The sequence below is a fragment of the Pteronotus mesoamericanus genome, unplaced genomic scaffold (genome assembly GCF_021234165.1).
Source record: "Pteronotus mesoamericanus isolate MK-2021 breed Mesoamerican mustached bat unplaced genomic scaffold, CSHL_Meso_final scaffold_85, whole genome shotgun sequence".
NCBI classification, from domain to species: Eukaryota; Metazoa; Chordata; class Mammalia; order Chiroptera; family Mormoopidae; genus Pteronotus; species Pteronotus mesoamericanus.
Genome location: NW_026555329.1, coordinates 38,217,830 through 38,243,117, shown reverse-complemented (window position 1 = coordinate 38,243,117; position 25,288 = coordinate 38,217,830). Strand labels below are relative to the sequence as shown.

The 25,288-nt window shown below is 36.8% G+C and overlaps 1 protein-coding gene across 3 annotated transcripts in view; it reads left to right on the top strand.

Annotated features, from left to right (window-relative positions):
* The window catches only part of SYPL1 (synaptophysin like 1), an 83,002-nt gene that overhangs the window by 23,754 nt on the left and 33,960 nt on the right, over positions 1-25,288 (top strand). Inside the window, exons 5-6 of one of the 3 annotated variants that reach the window (XR_008528332.1) lie at positions 456-2,013; positions 12,040-12,205. Coding sequence is in view for 1 of the 3 variants with exons in the window: in XM_054564184.1 (XP_054420159.1) it covers positions 456-590 (135 nt within the window). In the remaining 2 variants the exon portion in view is untranslated. Of the gene's footprint in view, positions 1-455; positions 2,116-12,039; positions 12,911-25,288 lie in introns of those variants that run through there. The other 2 variants (XR_008528331.1, XM_054564184.1) reach the window with 2 other exon arrangements.

The window sequence follows — 25,288 nt, the reverse complement described above, 5'->3', positions numbered from 1 at the left end:
TAGGTTGACTAATGTGAGGTGGGAAATAAAAGTTATTCTGACTCCTTTTCTCCTCTGGCTGCAGCTGTTGGAGTAGAAAAGATGGTAGGTAGTAGGAGGGGGAGAAAGTGGGAAAATAGGAAAAAATACACAAAGGCAGTTTAAAAGGAGGGTTTTAGTTACTCTTTCAAATTTAATCCCATTTTTTAAAATAAAGAGCATGCAAAAACTAAATGTCTTTTAGTCATGGTTTTATATATTACAGATTTAGAGATTTAGCTTTATTTCATTGGGAATAATGAATTTGATGTTGAAATGTAAAGTCTTCCTTTTTTATTCTACTTCATGTGTAGTTTAAACTTTAAATGCTATAACCGTATACTGCCTGGAAATGTTAAATATTTAAAGGAAAACTAAGATGGCTCTGAATTTTTAAGAAGATATTAGACCTTCCTGTTTATTTTTCTCTTTCTTAGATCTTCGGCTTTCTGAATATGATACTTTGGGGAGGAAATGCCTGGTTTGTGTACAAGGAGACCAGCTTACACAGTCCATCAAATACTTCTGCTTCCCATAACCAAGGAGGTATTTCACCTCCTTCCGGAATGTAATTGAAGGGAGAAGTACACTGTTTGAAATGTACATCTGTACTATGACCTGTTGCCAACATCTTGAGACACATTATTTGTTTCTAAAAAAAGTAATGGCTTTTTCAATAAATTGGTGGGTTTAAAATTTTGCTGCTTTTTTTACATAAAGCCTGTGCCTTTCCTAGAAATTTACAATGTAAATGTATTCTCACATGTAAATTTGAAAATTCAGGGACCTATTATGGGGTGATATATTTTTAAATGAACATTAATTTCTTCACTAGGTTGTTTACACCTTAAGCTTTAAAATATATGTTCACTCAGAAAAGAGTTATATTGTCATATTAGGAGGAAAATCTCTATTTGGAATATACACTACTGTCAGTTTGTACAGATCATATAGCTATGACCTATCTGGTTAAGAAAGCCTTGGTTATATAAATCATATTTAGAAATAAACATATTTAGTTCAGAATTTCAGAATTTATATCTGAACATTGTTTATATATTATGAAAACTCTTAATTGCAAAGACTGGGTATGTGTTTTATTTCTTTTTTTCTAAATGACCTTCAGTACTTAATAGGTATGCTAAAATGTTTTGGGAGTGGGGGTTGAAAATTTCTAATAGATACATAGTTAATTTAGTAATTCTGTCACACAAGATGTAAGGTACCATTATGCTGAGTGTTTAATATAATAGACTTGCTATATAAGTAGAAATAACATGGTTCAATGAAACATTTTGATATGTATGGGCATTACTCTGTGGTATTTGTTTCCTGTCCCTTTGTTGCTCATACCACTTAAGTGCAGGTTGAGACCTGTTCTCCTTGAAAGTAGAATAAAATACTTCATCTTTTTTTTTTTCCAGACCCTCCTTATAAATTTAAAAAACTAAGATTGCGTTTTACTTTTGGAACATTTAACATTAGTTTCGATGAAGTTGCTATTTTGAATTTAGCATTGATATTGTGATAATAAATGCAACTCAGATTTCATGTTTCTTAATGTTCATTCTTATTTCACAAATGGGTAATTAAGGAATTGTGCATCGTAAGGAACCTTTGATATTTTTTAATCTGATTGCTCTTGAGGTTTGTGATCTTTCTTTGTGTTTATTGGCCACTTAGGTTGCTCCTATTCTGTATAGCCTGTTCATCTTCATGGTTTGTGCTTTTTGTGTCTTTAGGTATATTCTGAATTCAGGGCTTATTCATATTCTGCTTCTTAATCTTTTTTGTTGTACAGGGCCAGATTTCCTATTCTGACCACTTGATTGTTTATTTGTGAAGCACATCTTGCTATTGCCTTATTTTTGTTGATTTTATTCATGACAAGGATTGTCAGTATGAGAATATATCTTTTATGCAACCAACTTAATAAAGAAGTTAAAAGAAAGAATGCACTGATTGTTATATTCCAAAGAAACCTTCATCTTAAAGGTATGAGCAATGCAAAATGGAATTAATTTCCAAAGCAAGAAATAAAATATCACAGTAGTTTTTTTACAACATTTAGCAAGGAATAAGAGAGACAAAAAATGCTTTGGAGACCCTAGGTGTATCCCTTTCTCTTGTAATCTCATTTTAAGAATTGTTTTGTAACTTTCAGGTCAAATTTTCTTGTTTTCTTTATAAACCTTTTCTAATTGACTGTTCATTCCCTTAGACCCCAAGCTTCTTTATTGTGTATGCTATGGAGCCAAACTGAAGTTTAATCTTGGCTTCACCATGTTTTATCTAATTAACTGTAAGCAAATTACTTACCTTCTGTGTGCCTAAATTTGCTTATTTCAGAAATGGGAATAAGGCCCTGGCTGGTGTGGCTTGGTGGATTGAGCAACAGCCTGCAAACCAAAGGTTCACGGGTGCCATTCCCAGTCGAGGTACATGCCTGGGTTGTGGGCCGGGTCCCCAGTAGAAGGCACACAAGAGACAACCACACATTGGTGATTTTCTCCCCCGCTTTCTCCCATATTTCCCCTCTATAAATAAATAAATAAATCTTTTTAAAAAATGGGAATAAGAATACTGCTGACCTAAAAGAGTATTGGTAAGAAGTGAGCTAATAAACATGAAGCCCTTAGAAACAGTGTTGAGCATATAGTAGGTTGTTTATAAGTGTTGACTAAGATTACTAGCTTGTTAGCATCTAATATACAGACTCTTAACCTGGAATCCGTGGGGCTGGACAGGGGAAGCATGGTGGTCTTGGACAGAAAGGCAAGATGAGCTTCAGGATTACCTGGGTCTCCTTTTATATTCCCCAAAGAGCCTGGAATGTTGTGATGTTTATTTTAGTATTTATTTTTCCATTTGTGGTAGATATACATAAAGTTAATGACATTAAAAGTTAAACTAGCCCTGACCGGCTTGGCTCAGTTGGGCATCGTCTTGCAAACCTTAAAGGTCGCTATCACTTCTTGGTCAGAGCACATACCTGAGGTTGCAGGTTCAGTCCCTGGTTGGGGCACATGCAAGAGACAAGTGATCGTTTTGTTTTTGTTTTTCCTCTCTCACATCAATGTTTCTCTCCTGTTCTTCCTCCCTCCCTTTGCCTCTCTCTAAAAATTTTTTTTTAAAAATTTTAAGTTAATAGCTATTGAGATCACAGTAAGTCTAGAAAAGAGTTATTTTGTTGCCTTTTCACTCCCTTATTTTGATTCAGCATTACAGGATTAACCAATTTCAGGATAATTTCCAGCACAGAACAAAGCAATAAAAGCTTTGAATTTATTGGTGACAGATTATAAAGAATTACTTATAAACAGCATCATTACTAATGTCTTTGTGAATTGACATCAATTGGATAATGATACTTAAGATAATTACTAACCTGCTATAAATGTTAAGGACAATATTGCTTGTTATGTAGTTTATATGTCACAATTTTTAAGTTTATGTAGAATTTTAAACAGATAAGTATAAGCAAAAATATATAAAGACCCTACCACTAAGTTGAACAAATATTAATACTTTGGGGCTTTTTGTGTCAAATTGGCCTTGATTTTGTCTTTTTAAGGAAATAACATATTGCAGGTATAGCCTTTTCCTTATTGAAGTACAGTTAGATTTTTCTCACCTTTCAATGTTATAAGTAGCATTGAAATAAATATTTTTGTTAACTATGTCTTTTCTAGGACATCACTAGTACAACTGTCGGAATGCAAGATACAGTTGTAACTTGGGTATTACAAAATTGTTCAATAAAGTGCTTATACCAATTTACTCTCCCACCAACAAGATATGAGCCCCTGTTGCCCCACATCCTTGCTAATACTTGATGTTATTGCACTATTGCCAGTCTTCTGGGTTTGAAATAGTGTTTGATGTTTTTTAATTTGTATTTCTCTAATTCCTATTGAGGTTGTGATCGTTCTCTGTGTTTATTGGCTGTTTAGGTTCCTCCTATTCTGTATTGCTTTGTTCATCTTCATGGCTTGTGCTTTTTGTGTCTCAAGAAATCTTTCTTAATGTCATAAAAATGAGCATGTCTGTTTTCTTCTGAATATGTTAGTTTTGCTTTTTACTTTTAGGTCTTTTAAGCCAGTGAATGTAGGAATGGAGAAAGCTGACAGAATGATTTGCAGTTGGGTTTCTAGGCAACAAAGTAGGAAATACTGGCATGAGGGTAGAGTAGTAGGGAAGAAAATGAAACCAGAGAGATGGGGGACTAAGAAGGAGACCAACCAACAATTCTGGTAAACTCAAAGAACAGGTACAGTGGGAATTATCAGAATAAGAGGACTGAAAAAAATGGCTGATTGTGATCAGAATTCAGAGGGGCAATGGAGGTAGAGGTGGAGGGTATGGTTATGGAGGTGAGGGAATAAAGTAATGGAGACAGGAAAAGCAGAGTACTCCCCAGGTTCTCGAGAATGATCGTGTGATTAACGCCATACTCATTTATTGGAGGTCTCTACTAGGGTCACAACATAGAGCTTCCTCCTCATTCTTACCAATAGATACTCTAAAAAGACAAACTTACATAAATCTACTCTTGAAACAATCTAGCAAAGGTCAGAATAGCCTTAATATTCCTCATATGGGATAATGGCTTGAAACTCCCTTCTGTAATTACAGAAAAAGCTATTGTTTCAAGTCTGTCAAGAAGTAAAGGATCTACATGGTGCTTTTTGTCAGTATGAAGCAATGCTACTCAAACTTTAATATGCATACACATCACCTGAGGAACATGTTAAAATGCAGATTCTGGCTCAGTAGGTCCAGAATGAGGCCTAAAATTGTACATTTCTCCTGGCTCCAAAGTGATGCAGATGGCTGCTAATCAGATTAAGTATTTTCCTCTCTAGCCCTGACTGGAGTGGCTCAGTGGATTGAGTGCCAGCCTGCAAACCAAAGGGTCGCCGGTTTGGTTCCCAGTGAGGGCACATGTCTGGGTTACAGGCCAAGTGCCCAGGATGGGGTACACAAGAGGCAACCAGACATTGATGTTTCTCTCCCTCCCTTCCCCTCTCTAAATAAAGAAAATCTTTTTAAAAAAACTTTTCCTCTCTAAAAACATGATCATCAAAAGCATGGCCCATTTGGAAGTGATATTGCCCAAAGGAAATACAGCTTCAGCAGAACCGATGATGAATTTGTCATTTTCATTTCCTGGGATTATTATGATGGCTAACGGAATGTGGTAAATACCCAAAGATCATCAGGTTGTGACAGGGAATCAAACTGAAATGGATATAGTTAGTTTATGTCTACTACCGTAAGTTAATTTAGCAAAGTTGCTGCATACAGGATCAATATAAATTGTTTCTACATAAAATTTAAATGGCATTAAAAATAACTACTTAGAGGTAAATCTGAAAAAGTACAAAGTGTACACTGAAAACTGCTGAGAGAAGTAAAACCTATATAAATGGAGAGTCGTACTATGTTCATGAGTCAGAAAACACAGTATTAAGATGTCAGTTCTTCCCAAACTGATATACAGATTCAGCACAATTCCAATAAAAACCCCAATGAGCTTTTAAAAAAAAAATTGACAAGTGGATTATAAAATACATAAGGAATGCAAAAGATCTCCAAGAACCAAAATAACTTGAAAAAGTTGTAGGACTAACTGCTTTCAAGACAAAGCTACAGTATTAGTGCAGTATTAGCATCAAGAAATAAAGCTACAGTAATAGTGCAGTATTAGCATCAAGATAGGCAAATAGATCAATGGGACAAAATATAGTATATAAATTAGCTTGCACATACATGGTTAATTTATTTTTGTACAAAGTTACATAGTTCGATGGAGAACAGCTTTTTAAGAAATGGTTCTGTAAACATTATATAACCAGATAACAAAAACAAAAACCTTTGATCAATTCCTTAGCACCACATATGAAAATCAACTCAAAATGGTACATAGTTCAGCCCTGGCCTGGAGGCTTAGTAGGTAGGAATGTCTACCCACATCCTAAGTTGCAAGTTTGATCCCCATTCAGGGTGCCTGCAGGAGGCAGCTGATCGATGTTTCTCCCGTCCTCTTTACAATCAATAAACATACCCTCGGGTGAGGATTAAAAGAAAATGGAACATGGTTCAAAATGTAAAACCTGAAACTGTAAAAACTTCTAGACAAAAGATTTATGACTGGGTTGTTCAACGATTTCATAGATACATAACAAAAGGACAATCCCTAAGGATAATTTGATAAATTGGAATCCCAAATTTAAAATGTCTACTCTTTCAACAGACAGATCAGTGGAACAGAATACAAAGCCCAGAAATAAACCCCTGTCTCTATGGTCAATATTTGACAAAGGGGGCAGAAGCATAAATTGGAGTAAAAATAGCCTCTTTAACAAATGGTGTTGGAAGAGCAGGACAGCTACATGCAAAAAATTGAAATTTGATCACCAACTGACACCATACACAAAAATAAATCCAAGGTGGATAAAAGACTTATTAAGTCGCAACACCATAAAAGTCCTAGAGGAGAACATTGGCAGGAAACTCTCAGATATCCCACACAGCAACATTTTCACTGATATGTCCCCTAAAGCAAGGGACATAAAGGAAAGAATAAACAAGTGGGACCTCATCAAAATAAGCTTTTGCATGGCTAAAGAAAACATCAGCAAAATGAAAAGGGAACCAACCATATGGGAAAATATATTTGCCAATAATACATCAGATAGAGGTTTGATCTCCAAAATATATAAAGAATTCACATGACTGCACTCCAAGAAGACAGACAATTCTATTAAAAAATGGGCAAAGGACCTGGGGCAGATACTTCTCCAAGGAAGAGATACAGAGGGCCCAGAGACATATGAAAGGATGCTCAGCATCATTAGCCATCAGAGAAAGGCAAATTAAAACCACAATGAGATACCACTTCACACCGGTCTGAATGGCCATCGTAAACAGATCAAGAGACAACAGGTGCTGGCGAGGCTGTGGAGAAAAGGGAACACTAGTACACTGTTGGTAGTTTCCTCAAAAAGCTTAAAATGGAACTGCTTTTTGACCCAGCAATTCCACTGCTGGGATTATACCCTAAGAATCCCCAAAGACCAATTCAAAAGAACCTATGCACCCCAATGTTCATAGCAGCACAGTTTACAATAGCAAAGTGTTGGAAGCCATCTAAGTGCCAATGGATAACTGAGTGGATCAAAAAAACTATGGTACATTTACACACTGGAATACTATACAGCAGAAAGAAGGAAGGAACTCCTATCTTTCTTGACAGCATGGATGGAACTAGAGAGCATTATGCTAAGTGAAATAAGCCAGGGGGCAAAAGACAAATACCATATGCTCTCATCTATAAGTGGAACCTAATCAACAAAACAAACAAGCGAGGAAAATAGAACCAGCAACATTGAAAGAAAAAAACCAACAGAGTCAAGAGGGAAGGAGGGGAGTGGGGGGCGTGAGGAAAGGGAAGGGGAGGGTCAAGTTAGGAACATGTATAGAGGACCCATGGACAAAGTGGGGAAGGATTGAGGGAGGGAGGGGGGAGGGGAGCAGGGGAAAGTGGTGGCAAGAAGGTGGAGACAAATGTATTTGAACAACAACAAAAAAAATCTGCTCTTTCAAAGACAGAATGAAAGGACAAGTCCAAAATACACTTGTACCTGCACTACCTAAAGAACTCAAGAATAATGTAATGAAAGCTGACAAAAGTTTTGTATAGCTACTTTACCTAGGATATTCAAATGGCAAATAAGCACATGAAAAGATACTCCACATTTGCTATTACAGAAATGCAAATTAGAACCACAATGAAATACACCATTAGAATGGCTAAAATAAAAAAGACTGACCATACCAACTGTTTTTGTTTTAATCCTTTTTTAATTTATTTTTTATATGCCCCCCACCTTAGGCAGCCATCAGTTTGTTTGTAGCTGTGGGCCCGTCTCAGTTTTGTTTATTCTTTTATTTTACATTCGACAAATAAGTGAGATCATATGGTATTTGTCTATCTCTGTCTACCATTTCATTTAGCATTAATAGCCTCTGGGTCCATCCATGTTGGGAAGCTGTCATTCTTTTTTATTGCTGAACAATATTCCATTATATATATGTACCACATCTTTCTTCATTCATCTATTGATGAACAGCTAGGCTGCTCCCATATCTTGGCTACTGTAAATAATGCTGCAGTGAACATAGGGGTGCTTATATTTTTTCAAATTAGTGCTTTTTTATTCAGATAAATAGAAGTGGAATTGCTGGATCATATGGCAGCTTTATTTTTAATCTTTTGAGGAACTTCCATACTGTTTTCCATAGTGCCTGCACTAATTTACAATCCTACCAACAGGATATGAGGGTTCCCTTTTCTCCACATCCTCTCCAACACTTGTCGATACAGTGAAGATAGCCATTCTGGTAGATGAGAAGTAATAATATCTCATGATTTTAATTTGCATTTCCTTGATGATTAGTGATGTTGAACATTTTTCATGTCTTTTGGCCACCTGCATATGCTCTTGGGAGAAATGTCTATTCAGGTCCTCTGCTCATTCTTTTAGTTGGATTTTTTTTTTTTTTTTTTTTTTTTTGGTGCTTCATTGGATCAGTTTTTTATATATTTGGAATATTAATTATTTTTAGATGTTTCATTTTTAGATATCTTCTTCCGTTCTATAGGTTGTCTTTTCATTTTTTTGATGGTTTCCTTTGCTGTGCAAAAACTTTTTATTATGATGTAATCCCATTTGTTTATTTTTGCCTTTGTGTCCCTACTCAAGGAGATCTATCCCAAAAAATATTAATAGCAGTGTCAAAGAGTTTACTGCCTATGTTTTCTTCTAGTTTTATGGTTTCAGGTCTAACATTTAAGTCTTTAAGCCATTCTGAGTTTATTTTTGTGCATAGTATAAGAAAGTGATCCAATTTCTTCTCTCTATGCATGTATTGGTCCAGTTTTGCCAACAGCACTTACTGAAGAAACTGTCTTTACCCCATTGTGCATCCTTGCCTCCTTTAAAAGGATCAGAAAGGATTAAAGCAATAATGGCCGAGCCCTGGTTGGCATGGCTCAGCTAGTTGGAGCATCATCCCACAGACTGAGATGAGATCATGGTTTTGACTCGCAACCAGGGCACATGCCCAGATTGTGGTTCGATCTCCAGTTGGGGCACATTTAAGCAGGCAACCAATCGATGTGTCTCTCTCACATCGATAGTTCTCTCTCTTTCCCTCTCTCTAAAAGCAATTAAAAAAAAAGTCTTGGGTGAGAAGAAAAAGAAAAAGAAAAAAAGAATGGCTAATAACTTTTCTAACCTGGGGAAGGAAACACATCCAGGTCCAGGAAGCACAGAGAGTTTCAAACAAGATGAAACCAAAGAGGCTCACACCAAGACCTATTGTAGGTAAAATAGCAAAAGTTAAGGACAAAGCAGCAATCCTGAAGAAAGCAAGAGAAAAATGAGTTACATACAAAGGAAACCCTATCAGTTTATTTCTCAGCAGCAATTTTACAGACCAGAAGGAAGCAGCAGGACATCTTTAAAGTGCTGAAAGAAAGGAACCTACAACCTAGAATACCCAGCAAGTTTATCCAGAATTGACGGTGAAATAAAGAGTTTCCTGGACAAGCAAAAACTAAAAGACTTCATCACCATTAAACCAAGTTTACAAGAAATGTTAAAGGGTCATTTTTAAGTAGAAAAGGGAGGGCCATACCTAGAAATAAAAAACTATGAGAAAGGGGAAAACCTTACATGTAAAGCCAAATACTTAATAAATACAGCAAATCAGACATTTTCAAAGCTCCTATGAAGGTTTAAAGAAAAAAGTATCAATCTATAAGAAGTAGTTAGGAGGTACACAAGACACAAGTATCTAAAAGTCTGACATCAGAACATAAAACATGAATTGTGGAGTGAAAATGTAGTCCTTATGGAATATATTTGAACTTAAATGCCTGTCAGCTTAAGATACACTGCTATAGATCAAGAATGATCTACATAAACCCAATGGTAACTAAGAACCAAGAACCTACAGAAGATAGGCCAAAACAAAGAGAAAGGAACCCAAACAAACACTAAAGAAAAACAACAAACCACAAGGGAAGAGATCAAGAGAAGAAAAAAGGAACAGAGAAGAATTATAAAACAACCAAAAAACAATGAACAAAATGGTAATACTTAACGAATAATTACTTTAAATGTAAATGGAGTAAATGCTCCAATAAAAAGACATAGGCTGAGTGGATTTAAAAACACCCATTTTTATGCTGCTTACTAGAGTCTTACTTCAAATCAAAAAACACATACAGACTGAAAATGAAAGGATGGACAAAGATACATCATGCAAATAGGAATGAAAAGAAAACTGGATTAGCAATACTCAGACAAAATAGATTTCAAAAAAAAGAAGCTCCAACAACCATAAATATCTACACACCCAACATAGGAGCACCTAACAATACAGTATAAAGCAATTGTTAATGGACAGAAGGAGAAATCCACAGTAATACAACTAGTGTTGGTATGATGAGTGATGTTTTACTTGAAAGCTGGACATTTTGGGTATTACATTAAGAGACTCTGGGACTGACTTAAGCCTTCTGTTTTAGCAGGCTACCTCTGCAAAACTCCACTCCAGCAGAGAGGAAGGCCGCCTCTTTGTAACCTAATGTGGGTGGAACTGTAGGCTCTTCATTAGCCATTGCTGGTGTGGGTGTGCAGTGGGACCACAGTTTCTTGTGTGGTGTTTAGCTAGAGTAAAATGATTATTGTCTAAAAGTTTTCTTTCCTTCTAGGCTTCCCCTTTTCTTGTTCTTTAAGTAGAGAGAGCCAGCTTTGTTGGGTTTTTGTTTTGTTTGTTTTGGCGGGGAGTGGGTCTGCACCTGTTGGTGTTTCCAGATTGCCAGCTTCTTCAGCTTCAGGTCTGAAATTTATGAGGTAAAAAGTAAATCCAGAGACTTCACCACCATGTTGTGTGACCCTTGGATTCCAAGGTTCCTAGCCAGTCTTTCTTCATCTCTCTACCTTTCAGAAACTTCTTACGTTTGTTTTATATATAATGTCCCAGGTTTGCAGTTGGACTTAATGAGAGAAACAGGGAAAGTACCTCCACCCCATCTTTTAGGAAGCAGAATCTCCTTATTTTCTTATTTGCCAAATTACATTTTTAGGTAGTGAGGGAAAGGAAGACTTAGTAGAGAAAATATACTGTTATTTCTCTCTCAGTCATTGTTTTCCTCCTGCATACTACAATGACCAGAAGTGCTAAAATAATCATCAAAGTCTGAAAGCTGTTCTGATAATTTTTCCTTTTCCAGGAACTCAAAACAAAATGGTCGCTTTATAATTTCATTTTAAATTAGAGGTATGTTGATGCTCCTGATTTTACTTATGATCAGAGAGGAAATAATTGTATATTTTAAAAATCATTTCATTAGAGAGACAACTCACTCACTTTATAAATGGGATTGGGAGTGTAGCAAGTTTGAGAGTGGAAGTAACGGTTCACTCTAGTCCCGAAGCAGAAGTAAATCTGGACTTTCAATTCAGTTTTTCCCCCTGCTGAACCATGTTGCTTCTAGTAACAGTTTCTTTTATTGGGATTTTTAGGAAGACAATGGAGTGGAACCTCAGTTCTCAAAATTAATTCATTCAGGAAAACAAGAAGTGATTTGTTCAAAAACCAAATCTCCTTTGTTGCCTGAGAGACGCGGAATGACTATATAGGTATCAGCACGAAAGGATTGTCGGGTAGAGAATCAAGACCTGAAATTTTGTTAGACAACCGAGACTTTTTCCATGAACAACTTAGTCAGGAACCAAATTGTTAGATCCAAGACATTCGAGAACCAAGGTTTGACTATATAAATTTATGTCAGCAAGGAATGCATTGAATTACAAATAAAAAATCCTTCAGAGGTTTAGATAGAGGTTTATCTGTATCATGCAACAAAATGCTTTCATCTCTGAAAAAAATAATTGTGAATAAATAAATCAATGCACAAACCTCATGTATTTACACCCCCTTTAGATACACAGACACAAGGTCAACTCTGTCCAATGCTGCTGAGAGATTAAATAAGGACTGAGAATTAACCATTGCATTTGATGACATGGAGTTTATAATCCTCAACATGGACTATCAGTGGAATTCTGGGAACAAAATCCTAATTCAAGTAGTCTAACAATGATTTGAGGTAAGAGAGTGAAACTAGCAAGTATGAATGACTCGAGGTGTTTTGCTGTAAATGAGAGCAGAGACTGGAAGAGCTGAAGGAGAGAGGTCAAGAGAGGCATTTTTGTGTGCTTAAGATTTAAGCTATTACAGCATTTTTTTAAAGCAGAGTATCGATTCTATTTAGAATGGAAAAAAATTGATAATGCAAGGAGAGGAGGGATTATTGCAAAGCTGAGTCTTAGAAACAGAGAGGAAGGGATCTGGTGCCCAAAAGCAACAGTTGATCTTGGTGAAAGCAAAAACACAGTTTATCAATTATATTAGAGAAAAACGGAATTTTTAAAGGTTTGTTAGTAGATGTGGTGGTACTTAGACTAAGGAGCTCTCTTTGATTGCACCTGTTTTCTTGGTGAAATAAGCAAGGCCATCAACTGAGAATGAGTAAAGAGGAAGTGTACGTAGAGTTTTGAATAGAGAAGAGAACATATGAAATGGAATACATATAAATGAAATAACATTTTACTGGTGATCCTAACCAACACATTAAGACAAGAAAAAATCAAATATTAGAAAGCAAGAAACTAAACTGTTACTAACACATAATATACGTCCACATAGAAAATCCAAAATGATATACTAAGTACTAGAATTACTGAGTTTAGAAAGATAGCTAAATATAAGATCAATGTACAAAAACCGCCTTTAAGAATATACATTATATAAAGTAAAAAAGATTAGGAAGCAAGAGATAAAGCTAATGGAATATATAAGATTGTTACTTACTCTGATTTATAGATTTAATTGAATTCCAATCAAAATTCCAAAGTTTTGGAAAAACTTGACAAGCTGATTCTTACATTATGGATTCTTTTGTTATAGAAGAGCAAAACCCCACCAAATAACCAAGACATACCTAATGGCAGGGGAATATGCCCTTAATATGGTAACATGTTAAGGAGCGACAAACTGACCAATGGAATAAAAGAATTATTTAAGAAAAAACCTATGCAAATGTGTAAATTTGAAATATGATGTAGGTGATAGTGCAGATTCAATGCCTAGAAAGTGCCTAGCACATACTAGGTGTTGAGTATATTTGTTGAGTTACTGTTGGAATAAATAAATGACTAAAAATGAGTAATCTTTTTAATACTTGATGCTGAGATAATTGGTTATCCATATTTTTAAAAGAGAACTAGTTTCCTCCCTCAGACTGTAATTAAAATCAATTTGAGAAAATTAAAAACCTAAATGTGAAAAGTAAAACTTTAAAAATTTTTAAAAGGCTGTGGAATAATATCTTTTAGGCTTTACAGTAAGGAAGGATTTCTTAGACAAAAAAAATTGTTCATTATGAATGAGTTAATGACAAGTTCAGCTATATTAAAATGAAAATGAGTAAATTATATTTACATGAAACTACATATATCTCAGAAAACTAAGTTAAAAGAAATTACAGAAGACTACAATATGAATCTTTTTACTAAGCTCAAAAAGAACCAAAGCAAACTATTGAATGAGTATACTTTGACATTTGGTTAAAAACAATTCTAAAGAAGCAAGGGAATGATAAACTTTAAAACATGCTTACTTTGGAGGAAGAAAGGGGATTGGGACCAAGGAAGAGCATATGGGGGATTCAAAAGCACTGATAATGTTCTAGTTCATAATTTGGGTGGTAGGTTTATGTGTGTTTGATTTATTATTATACTTCATTATGAAAGATGTTCCATAAATTTGGGGGGATGTATCAAATATTACATAATAAAAACAATTAAATGGGAAAAAACAAAATAAAAATGCATGGTAAAATATGCCCAGTGAGGCTTGGAGACAACCGCTGTGAATGGAGGCAATGCTCACCTATGGCTCATCTCAGCTTAACTCATTGTTTATTGTATACAGTAATAAATCTTAGCTCATTGTTTACTGTCTAATCAACACTGTCTGCTCATCATGCATCATTCTGCTCCCTACATCCACCACCTTGTTCAAAGCAAGGTACTGGCTGTCCTCCTGCCTTCCTGCATCTATTCCATTCCACTTCCATCTCAGCTTCCTCATTACTACCAAAACCACTCTTGTCCCTGGCATTAGGGCTAAGTTACAGTGTCTTTCTCTGGCTGCCCTAGAGACAGCAGGGGTTTAGTTTTGTCTTCTCCTCCTTCAAATATGCACATATTCCTTTCTCCATGGGTTGAATTCTGCCTTCAGCAGAAAAGGATCACTATCACTCTGGTTCCCACCCTTCCCCCCTGCAAAAAATAGACCCATTATGATTTATTTTGGAGAAAAAAGGAAAATTATTTATTCATATGTGTGAAGTTTTGGTTGTAGTTAATTATGCTACATGGCTGGGACAATTAGATGATTTACTAGAAGAAACATGGAACAGAGAAAAAAGTCTTGTAGTGGTTTGTTCAACCAGTTATCATCCTCTTTAAAGTGTTGTGGCTTTTGGTTTTTTAAGTAAAGAATATATTTTCATGCCCCCCATAATTATTTAAAAATATAACTATAGTACTATAATAATTCATATATGCAACAAATATTAAGTATTTTGTGCCATGGATACATCAGTGAGCAAAGCAGATAAAGTGATTCATGGTGTTTACATTCTATAAGGAGGAACAAACAATAAAGAATACATATAATTTCAGTAAATATTTTTAAATGTGTATAGTATATTGTGACAGGAACAAAAACAAAGAGAAAAAGGTTCCAGAGTTTGAGGGAAACATGTATAAAGGACACATGGACAAAGTCAAAGTGGGGAAGGATTGAGGGAGGGAGGTGGGGAAGGGGGGCAGGGGAAAGTGGTGGCAGGAAGGTGGAGACAAATGTATTTGAACAAAAAATAAAAATTAAAAAATTAAAAGTGAAAAATTCCAACCAAAAAAAAACCCCCACAAGTTTAAGGGAGGTTTGGAGAAGAGAGACTGAAATGGAGTATTTGGCTAAGACAGGCCTCTTTGAGAATCCTTTTTAAAAAGTTTTTACCCAAGGATATATCGATTGACCTTTTTTTTAAGATTTTATTTGTTTTTAGAGAGAAGGGAAAGGAAAGAGAGGGAGAAAATCACCAATATGAGAGAAGCATCAGTTGGTTACCTCTCATATATACCCCGACCTGGGACCAAACCCACACCCCAGAAATGTGCCCTGACCAGAATCAAATGGGAATTGAACCAATGACCTTTCACTTTTCCAGACCAACACCCACCCAATGGAGCCACACTAGTCCGGGCTATCCACTGGCTTTAGAGACAGAAAGAGAGAGAGAGAGTGGAAAGAGGAGAGAGAGAAAACATCGATTGGCCACTCCCCACACACCCCTGAACCAGAGATCTAACAACCCACAACCTTTGAAAAAGTAGAGTGAGGGTGTCGTCTGAGAGAAAGGTGTCCAAGCAAAGAGAATAACCAAGAAAAAGGTCCTGAGAGGGGAACATGTCTCACTTGTATAAGTGTAACGGAGTTCAGTCAGGAAAGCAGAATCACTATAGGTGATATGGAATAAGGGATTTATTAAAAAGATTGGGCCTCTTGTAATCTCAGGAGCTGGTGAAAAAAACCTGTGGGAGGAGGTTTCCTCTGCATCTGGTGGTAGATATGAAGTCATGGTAGACCAGCAGGACCAGCAGTTGGGAAGGGAAGCTGAACATGAGACAGAGAAGCCAGGAAACTGGAGAACTGGAATCTGTGATGCCAAACCAGAACACACACATGCATACACACCTGCCCTGCCCCCTTCTCTTTCTGCTTCCCACCTCAACTGCTCAGGTGAACTGCAGAAGCAGCCTTGTCCTTCACTGCAGAGCTGCGTGTGCCTCAGAGGAGATGAAAGATAACATGGCAGCTGGCCCTCATCAACCAAGTGAGCCAGCAGATCAGCAATGATAAACATGAATTGCAGCAGCACTTGGCACCTTACTCCTCTTTCACAGCATCCTGGTCGCTGCTTCACTGCTGCCTTCCAAATATCACACCTAGTACTCGAGGCCATTGCCAAGAAAGAGATGGGAATTCTGGGACAGGTAGTTCAAGCTACTAAGGTGACATACTTTAAAATAACAGTGAGGAAGAGCAAGAAAGCCAATGTTGCCAGACTGAGGTGAGCATGGGGGAAAGTAGTACAGGATAAAGTCAGAGATGTGTATTGGGATCCAGGTAATAATGGGTTTTATAGGCCTCTGTAAAGACTTGGGCTTTTACTTGTAGTGAAATGGGGACCCTGTTGCAGGGTTTTAAGCTAAGGAGTAATTGTTACTTCCAAAGCGTAACAGAAATAACTGAACAGTTTACAATACAATAGCTAGCCCTGATATATATCATCTTATAAAGAATGAGTTAGAATAAAAGGAAATGTCAGAAATCAATGGATAGCAGAAACGTCATTCAATAATCGGTATTGAGAAAACTGGACATGTGGGGAGAAGCAAGTTAGATTTTCATACAATTCCCCAAAGTAAATTTCAGATTGATTAAATAAGTAAATGCATAATATTTAAAGTAGAAACACAAATGGCTAATAACCGTTCTGGAAAATAATTTTATCCAACAAATATTGATTAAATATCTGCTAAGTTATATGCACGGGATACAAATATGATGAATGTTCTATTCCTGTGGTTAAAGAGCCCATATTCTGCTAAACTATTTTGTAATATATACCTAGAGTCTTGAAATTGCACAAGGTAAAATATTTTCTCACTATAGAGTCTGGTGTATAAAAATGTAGCTTCCTGAGTTATTTTCTATAACTCATCATATCCATTTTGAGGCTTTATTAATACAACCTTATATAAATTTTTGGTAAATTTATTTCATATTAAACTCAGTTATTTCCTTTTTTTTAATGTTTTCCCTCCTCTCCAATGTTGCAATTAGATTCTGGGGACCTTGCATTTCATCAGAGCGTGCCATTTGTCCCTGATGGCCTCGTTCCCCATCTGGTCTTGGATAAGGCCACCATAACCCCCATATCAAATACATTGACATGTTCTTGGCACCAGTTATTAGTCCTTAGAGCTTGGTATTCCTCAACCTCACTCACTCCCAAGTCCCCTTCAGGTTTGCCACCTGCTGTCAGCCATTTCCCACTTGTTTCTGGATGTTCCTGCACTGCTTAGGAGCATGAGAGACTGAAAACTATTCCAACGTCCCTCTGCCCACACAGCCTTATCAACATTTCCATTCCACTGCCCCACCCAGGGAGCAGACACAGGTGCTCTCTGCCCTCAGATCCTCAAAACTGTCTGGAACTCTATTGTATCTCAACCACATGTCCTCACCAGGGGGGCAAACAAAGCTTCCACCTCTTTCTGGAGACTTTTGGGAGCATCAGACTTTTCCTTCTCCTCTCCCCTAGCCCTGGATTTCTTATTCTAATTTATTTTCGTAAGGACATTTTTTAAAAGATTGTATTTATTTATTTTTAGAGAGAGGGGAAGGAAGGGAGAAAGAGGGATATAAATGCTAATATGCCAGAGAAACATCAAACAGTTGCCTCTCACACACCCTCAACTAGGGACCTAGTCTGCAACCCAGGCATATGCCCTGACTGGGAATCAAACCAGTGACTTTTTGGTTTGCAGGATAATGCCCAATCCACTGAGCAACACAGGCCAGGGATGGAAATTTTTTTTAATGCCAAGACCTAGACCCAGTATACTTGGGGGAGGGAGGGTTGGACAGGGGAAGGAATTCTTTAAGCCTTTTCTCTACCAAATCTTCAAAAATATATTTTGAATATATGGTACCTGAGTATTAACTCATTTGATTCCCTCTACATTTCTCTGGAAACAATCAACCAAGTGTAGTGTCTTGTTTTGTTGGGCTGGTAGAATGCCTTCAAAATATATGGGACTGATAAAACTTGTTTAAGATTTCAAATTTTCCTGCTACCGTGAAGATTTTCATATTTTTGTCTCTGGTAATTCCACTTTGAGTATCTTAAAAAAATGATTACTGATGTGGTTTCCACTCTTCCTTCCCTGACAAGAGGAAAGTCTTCAGTTTGGCCCAGAATGAAGTTCTGAAATCAGGAAGTAGGTAAGATTACCTATGGGTTAAAGAAGTACCTTACAAGTTTTATATCTTGCAAAATATCCATGTGATACTAGCCTAACTGCCTATCTTAGTTTCTAGGCAACATCCCCAAAATAGAGTAGAGCCTACTCATTCCCAATTAAATATTACTTCTTCCTCTCTATCTAAAATTTACATACTATATTTTCCTATTCCCACTCAGCTAAAGGACTGTGTTTTCCAGCCTTTCTTGCAGCTAGGTGTAGTTTCATGGCTAAATTCTGGCGAATGGAATGAAAACAGGATGTTGTATGAGGCTCCAAAGGTTCATAAAAATACAATCTTCAATAATACTCCTACAACAAAAATCATGCTAAGTAGGAAAACATTGGAAGTTTGCCTTTGTAAATCAGGAACAAAGTAAAGGTGTCTGCTTTCATCATTTCTCTTCAGCACTTCATAGAGATACTATGCAACACAAAAAGTCAAGAAAAATAAATTAACCATTAAGAATAGAAAAGGAGAAAATAAAACTGACAGTATTTGCCCTGACTGGTGTGGCTCAGTTGGTCAGCCATCGAACCGCAAACCAAAAGGTCGCCCGTTAGATTCATGGTCAGGGCACATGCCTGGGTTGCAGGTTTGGTCCCCAGTCAGGGCTCATATGAGAGGCAACCAATCAATGTTTCTCTCTCACATCAATGTTTCTTTCTTTTTCTTTCTCCCTCCCTTCCCTTCTCTCTAAAAATAAATAAAAATCCTTAAAACTGTTATTATTTGTCTATGTAGAAATCTACCAAGGAATCTAAAATTATTAGACATAACAGAAAAATTTGATATAATCAATGTTTAAAAATTCCATTTCATTTTTATATACTAGACACAAACAATTTAAAGCAATTTTTTTATTTTTTATTTAATCTTTATTTTATTTTTTCCATTGCCATTTAGTCCCCTTATACCCCCTCACCCCAGTAGTCATCACGCTGTTGTCCATGTCCATGAGTCCCTTTTCCTTTTTGCTCAGTCTCCCCACCTGCTAACTTCCACCCACCAACTGTCATCCTGCTCTCCATCTATGAGTCTGTCCCCATTTTCCTTGTTTGTTCAGTTTGTTCATTAGATTCCACATATAAGTGAAATAATGTGGCATTTTTCTTTCTCTGACTGGCTTATTTCACTTAGCATAGTGTTCTCCAGGTCCATCCATACTGTTGCAAAGGATAAAAATTCAAACCTAATTTATTTTTAAATGCCAATATTATTGATTTATAATACCCTAAAACTGTTACTGGCAAGACAATGAGATCTCAGTTCTTATCTTCTCGAAGGAAAGATTTCAATGAAGAGACAAACTGTAGTAAAGCAAGGAAGGATTTATTGGCCACAGAAAAAGTACACTCAGGACAGTAAAACAAGGAAGGGCTTAGCATAGAAGAAGCACAGGACAGCCTAGGCTAAGCTGCTTTGACTCACTGGGAAATCAGAGAAAAGGGGACCTTAGAGATAGGCTCAGGGCGTTAGGCCAGGACAAGCTGCCTCTGCCCATTACTGCCCTGGTTGCAAGTCTCATGGGGTATCTTAGAGTTTAAAAAATGTGTGCCTGTGGGAGAGGAAGAAGGAGAAGGGAATGGTGTGGGTATGCTCTCCGGAGGAAGAGTACATGTCGGGTCCTTGGTCTTCAGAGTTTTATCTCTCTCTTGCAGGTGGAAATCTTAGGTGAAGTCTCAGGGGAGGATCTCAATAGAATATTCATCAGCTTTTCTGGTGTGTTCTTTCAGGGTCATGGTCTCCACTGACTTGTTGGCCAGGGCAGGGGGTCATTAGTATATGCAGCTAGTCCTGAGGCAGCCATGGCATTGCTTGTCTGGTTTTGCTGCTTTTCTGAAGCTGGAGCTGAAATACAACTGAGGCCTAGATGTTATCTTTAGGGAAGAAAGTTTAGGGGATCTAAACCTCATGACCAGTGATACCCCATGGTCAGGGGTTCTAAACTGTGTAACTAGTGATATGCTGGGGGAGGAAAGGTTACCCTGTAGACAAGGTCCTTGTTTTCCCATTTTTGCCTATTGCTTTCCACCCTGGTGACCTTCTGTACTTAGCCCATTGCCCTTGCTCTGCTCATGTTTGTCTAACTACCTACAACAAAACTATAAAAGTTTTAGGGGGGGAAATTAATAAAAGATTTGCAAAATCTGTACATAGAAAATTATAAAATTTTACAACAAAAATTAAAGAACATCTAAATAGATAAATATCCTATCTTTATGGATAGGAAGATATTATACTAAGAATCTCAACAAGGTTTTTCATAAAACATGAAAAATTGATTCTAACATATATGGAGAAGCAAAAGGCCAAGAATAACCAAGATATTTCTGAAGAAAAAAATCATGAGGAGGAATTAATATAGCAGATATAGTGATTTATTATAAAGTTTTTAAATAAGATAGTGTGGTAGTGGTGCAGGAATAAATGAACCAACCAATGGAAGTAGTACTCCAGAATCAGACCCATATATATTTGAAATTTTAACACATGCTGGAAGTAAAGAAGTGGAGGAAGAAACACTGAATAACAGACAAAAAGTAAATAAATAAAATCAGATCTTGCTTCACACCGTATACAAAAATTGGACCTAGAGGCATTAACAGCTTTAAATGTCCAAGGAAATTTTAACTTTTAGAAAAAATTATACTGCACATATTTCTGATCTTAAGATAAGGTATAGATTTCTAAACAAAACACAAAAAATATGCTAATCCTAAAATGGTGCTCTTAACAAAATCAGATACATTAAAAAGAATTATCAACTTCTGTGATCAAAATAGACATTAATGAAAATAAAAGTTACAAATGGGAAATATTACAACACAATTATCATACAGAATATACAAGGATTCCTACAAACATATAAGAAAAAGAAAAATAATAGAAAACTGTAAAAGACTTAAAAAGCATTTCACAGAAGAAGAAATAGATACAGCTAATGAACATGAAACACAGCTCAACCACATTATCAGGAAAATGTAAATTAAAGCCACACAGCAATGCCATTTTACAACTACTGATAAAAAAAATTAAGGAGGAGATTCAAGGTTGCGAAAAAGTGGAAGCTACACTAACCTCCTCCCAGGATCAATCTGGAATTGCAACTAATTTGTAGAGAAATCATCCTGAGTAACCAACTGAACGTGAAGGGCAGACAGAAGAAACTACTTCATCACAACAAGACTGGCAGAGAGTGCAGAGGAGGCAAGAAAGGGCTGGCTAAGCTCCCATGGGCAGCAGCTGAGGTTTCAGAGGGGTATTTCAGAAGCCAGGAGGTTCCTCCTGAGAAGCATGGGGTCTAAACCCCAAGCTGGGTTCCCCAGCCAACGGCACCAGAAACAAAAAGTAACACAGATAACATCCAGCTGTGAAAAGCTGCATGGTTTCTGCCTGCCAGGGAGAAACCACTGAAGACACAGAGATCCACCTAAAGGGCCGATACACAACATATCGTTTGCAGCCACTTACCCTGGGCTCCGGTAGAGGGAGGACAGAGTGGAATAGAGATGCTGGAGGAGAGTCTGGGGTTGGTGGCTCTGGGGAAAGGACTGAAGGAATAGCCACCAGGATCCCTGTGTTCAGTCATTCCCCAAGAGCAGAAACCACCTTCCTCAGGCAGAGCACTCCTCTCTTGGAAGGTGATGTCCAAGTGACATCAGCCTAAGGGGAAGCAATAGCCCCGCCTGCAGGAATTACTCTGGCCCACCCTGTGATGCTTAAGCTTGCCTGCTGATTACAGCCTGAAGCCCTGTCAGTAATTAGTTTAAAACTAAGTCAGAAAATACAAAGAAGCAGCCAAAATGGGAAGAAAAAGAAACAGGCCCAAATGAAAGAACAAGAGAATTCTGAAAAAGAAGAATTAATTGAAGACAAGCAATTTATCAGATAGAGAGTTTAAAATAATGATTATAAGGATACTCAAGAGCATTAAAAAAGATACAGAAACCATGTAAAAGAACCAGTCAGAAATAAAGAATGCAATATCTGAAATAAATAATACAATGGATGGAATAAGCAATAAGTTAGATGAAGCTAAAGATCGAATCAATGATTTGGGAGACAAGGTAGAAAAAAGTACCCACTCAAAGCAGCAAGAAGAAAAATTTTTAAAAATGAGGAGCACTTAAACATTTTGGACAATGTGAAGCATGACAACAGCCACATCATGGGAATACCAGTAGAAGGGAGCAAGCAAGGGATTGAGAGCCTATTTGAAGAAATAATGACTGAAAAGTCCTTGATCTGGTGAAGGAAAAAGACACACACATTCAAGAAGCTCAGAGAATCCCAAACAAGTTGGACCAAAAGAGGCCTACACCAAGATACACCATAATTAAAATGAAAAGGCATAAAGACAAGGAGAGAACCTTCAAAACCACAAGAGAAAAGCAAGTAGTTACATACAAGGGAACACTAAGTAGATTGATATCTGATTTTGCAACAAAAACATTTCAGGCCAGAAGGGATAGTGTGAAATATTCAAGATGATGAAAAGCAAAGACCTACAATTAAGGCTACTTTACCCAGCAAGGCTATCATTTAACATTGAAGAAGAAATAAGGAGCTTCCTAGACAGGAAAAAGCTAAAGGAGTATGTTAACACTAAACCAGTCCTGCAACAACTATTAAAAGGCTTGCTTGAAGGAAGAGAAGGAAGCGGAGGAGGAGGAGGAGAAGAGGGAGGGGGAAGGGGAAGCAGGGGGAGGAAAGGGATGAGGAGGAGAATAATGAGGGCAACAAAAAGAAGAAGAAAATGTAGAAGAAAAAGAGGGTGAAAAACCCCAGGAAAACAGTCTAAGAATAAAATGGCACTAAATACATATCTATCAATAATCACCCTAAGTGTAAATGACTTAAGTGCTCCAACCAAGAGATATAGGGTAGCTGAATTGATAAGAAAACAAGATCCATCTATATGCTGCCTCCAAGAGACCCACAGACTAAAATTAAAATTAAAAGGGTGGAAAAAGATATTTCATGCAAATGAAATGAGAAAAAAAGCTGAGGTAACAATACTTACATAAAAAAAATAGACTTTAAAACAAAGGCTATAGTAAGAGACAAAGAAAAACACTACATAATGATAAAGGAAACAATCCAACAAGAGAATATAACCCTAATAAACAGTTATACACCTAACATAGGAGCACCTAATTATGTGAAGCAAGTCTTTTTTTTTTAAATTATATTTTATTGACTGTGCTAGTACAGTTGCCCTAATTTTCCCCCTTTGCTCCCCTCTACCCAGCACCCGCTATGCCCTTAGGCAATCTTCCACCATTGTTCATGTACACAGGTCATGTGTATAAGTTATTTAGCTACTCCATTTCCTACACTGTACTTTATATCCCCATGGCTATTCTGTAACTACCTATTTGTACTTTTTTTTTTAAGATTTTATTTATTTTTTAGAGAGAGGGGAAGGGAGGGAGAAAGAGAGAGAAACAGCAATGTGTTGTTGCTTCTTGCACACCCCCAACTGGGTACCTGGCCTGCAACCCAGGCATATGCTCTGACTGGGAATCAAACCTGTGATGCTTCGGTTCACAGGCCAGCACTCAATCCACTGAGCTACACCAGGCAGGGCTATTTGTACTTCTTAATCCCCCATTCTCCCCCTGTCCCATCTGGCAACTATCTGGCAACTAACTTCTTTTCTCTTGCTGTTTTTAAGAGTCTCTCTTTAACTTTTGGCTTTTTAATTATGATGTCTCTTGGAGTGGGCTTCTTTACATCCATCATAACGGGGACTCCCTGTGCTTGTCTCTTGCATGTCTATTTCTATATGAAGCAAATCTTGATGGACATCAAGGGGAAGATCGAGAAAAATACAGTCATAGTCGGGGATTTGAACACCCAATTGACTTCAATGGATAGATCTTCCAGACAGAAAATCAGCAAGGAGACAGCAGCCTTAACACACTAGATCTAATAGATTTCATTGATATCTTCAGAGCATTTCATTCCAAAGCAGCAGAATATATATACTTGTAAGTGTACATGGAACATTTTTTAGGATAGACTGCATGTTGGGACACAAAACAAATCTCAACAAATTTAAGAAGATTGAAATCATATCAAGTATCTTCTCTGACCACAATACTATGAAACTAGAAATCAGTCACAAGAAGAACACTGAAAAACATGTAAAGATATGTTAAAAACATGTTATTAATGAATGAGTCCACAACAGGCTCAAGGAAGAAATCAAAAGATACCTTGAAACAAACGAAAATTAGAACACAGCAATCCAAAATCTGTAAGACACTGGGAAAGGAATCCTAAGAGTGAAATTTATTGCATTACAAGCCTATCTCAAAAAAAAAAAAAAAAAAAAAAAAACAGGTAAAAGCTCAAATAAAAAAAATCTAACTTTATACTTAAAGCAACTTGAAGAACAACAAACAAAGCCCTAAGTAAGCAGAAGGAAGTAAATAATAAGGATCAGAACAGAAATAAATGAAATAGAATCTTAAAAAATTGTACAAATATCAATGAATCCAAGAGCTGTTTCTTTGAAAAGATAAACAAGATTGACAAACCTTTAACCAGACTCACCAATAAGAAAAGAGTGAACCCAAATAAATGAAATCAGAAATGAAAGAGGAAAAATAACAACTGACACCAAAGAAATATGAAAGATTGTAAGAAAATATTATGAACAACTATATGCCAACAAACTGGACAACCTGGATGAAATGGATAAATTCCTTGAAACATACAATCTCCCAAAACTAAGTCAGGAAGAATCAGAGAGTCTGAATAGACAAATTACACGTAATGAAATTGAAGCAGTATTCAAAAAACTCCCAGCAAACAAAAGCCCTGGCCTGGATGGCTTCACAAAAGAATTTTACAAAACATTCAAAGAAGTAACACCTCTCCTTCTCAAACTATTTCATAAAATTCAAGTGGAAGGAAGGCTCCCAAACTCATTTTATGAGGCCAGCATTATCCTAATTCCAGAACCAGATAAAGACACTACAAAGAAAGAAAATTATAGGCCAGTATTCCTGATGAT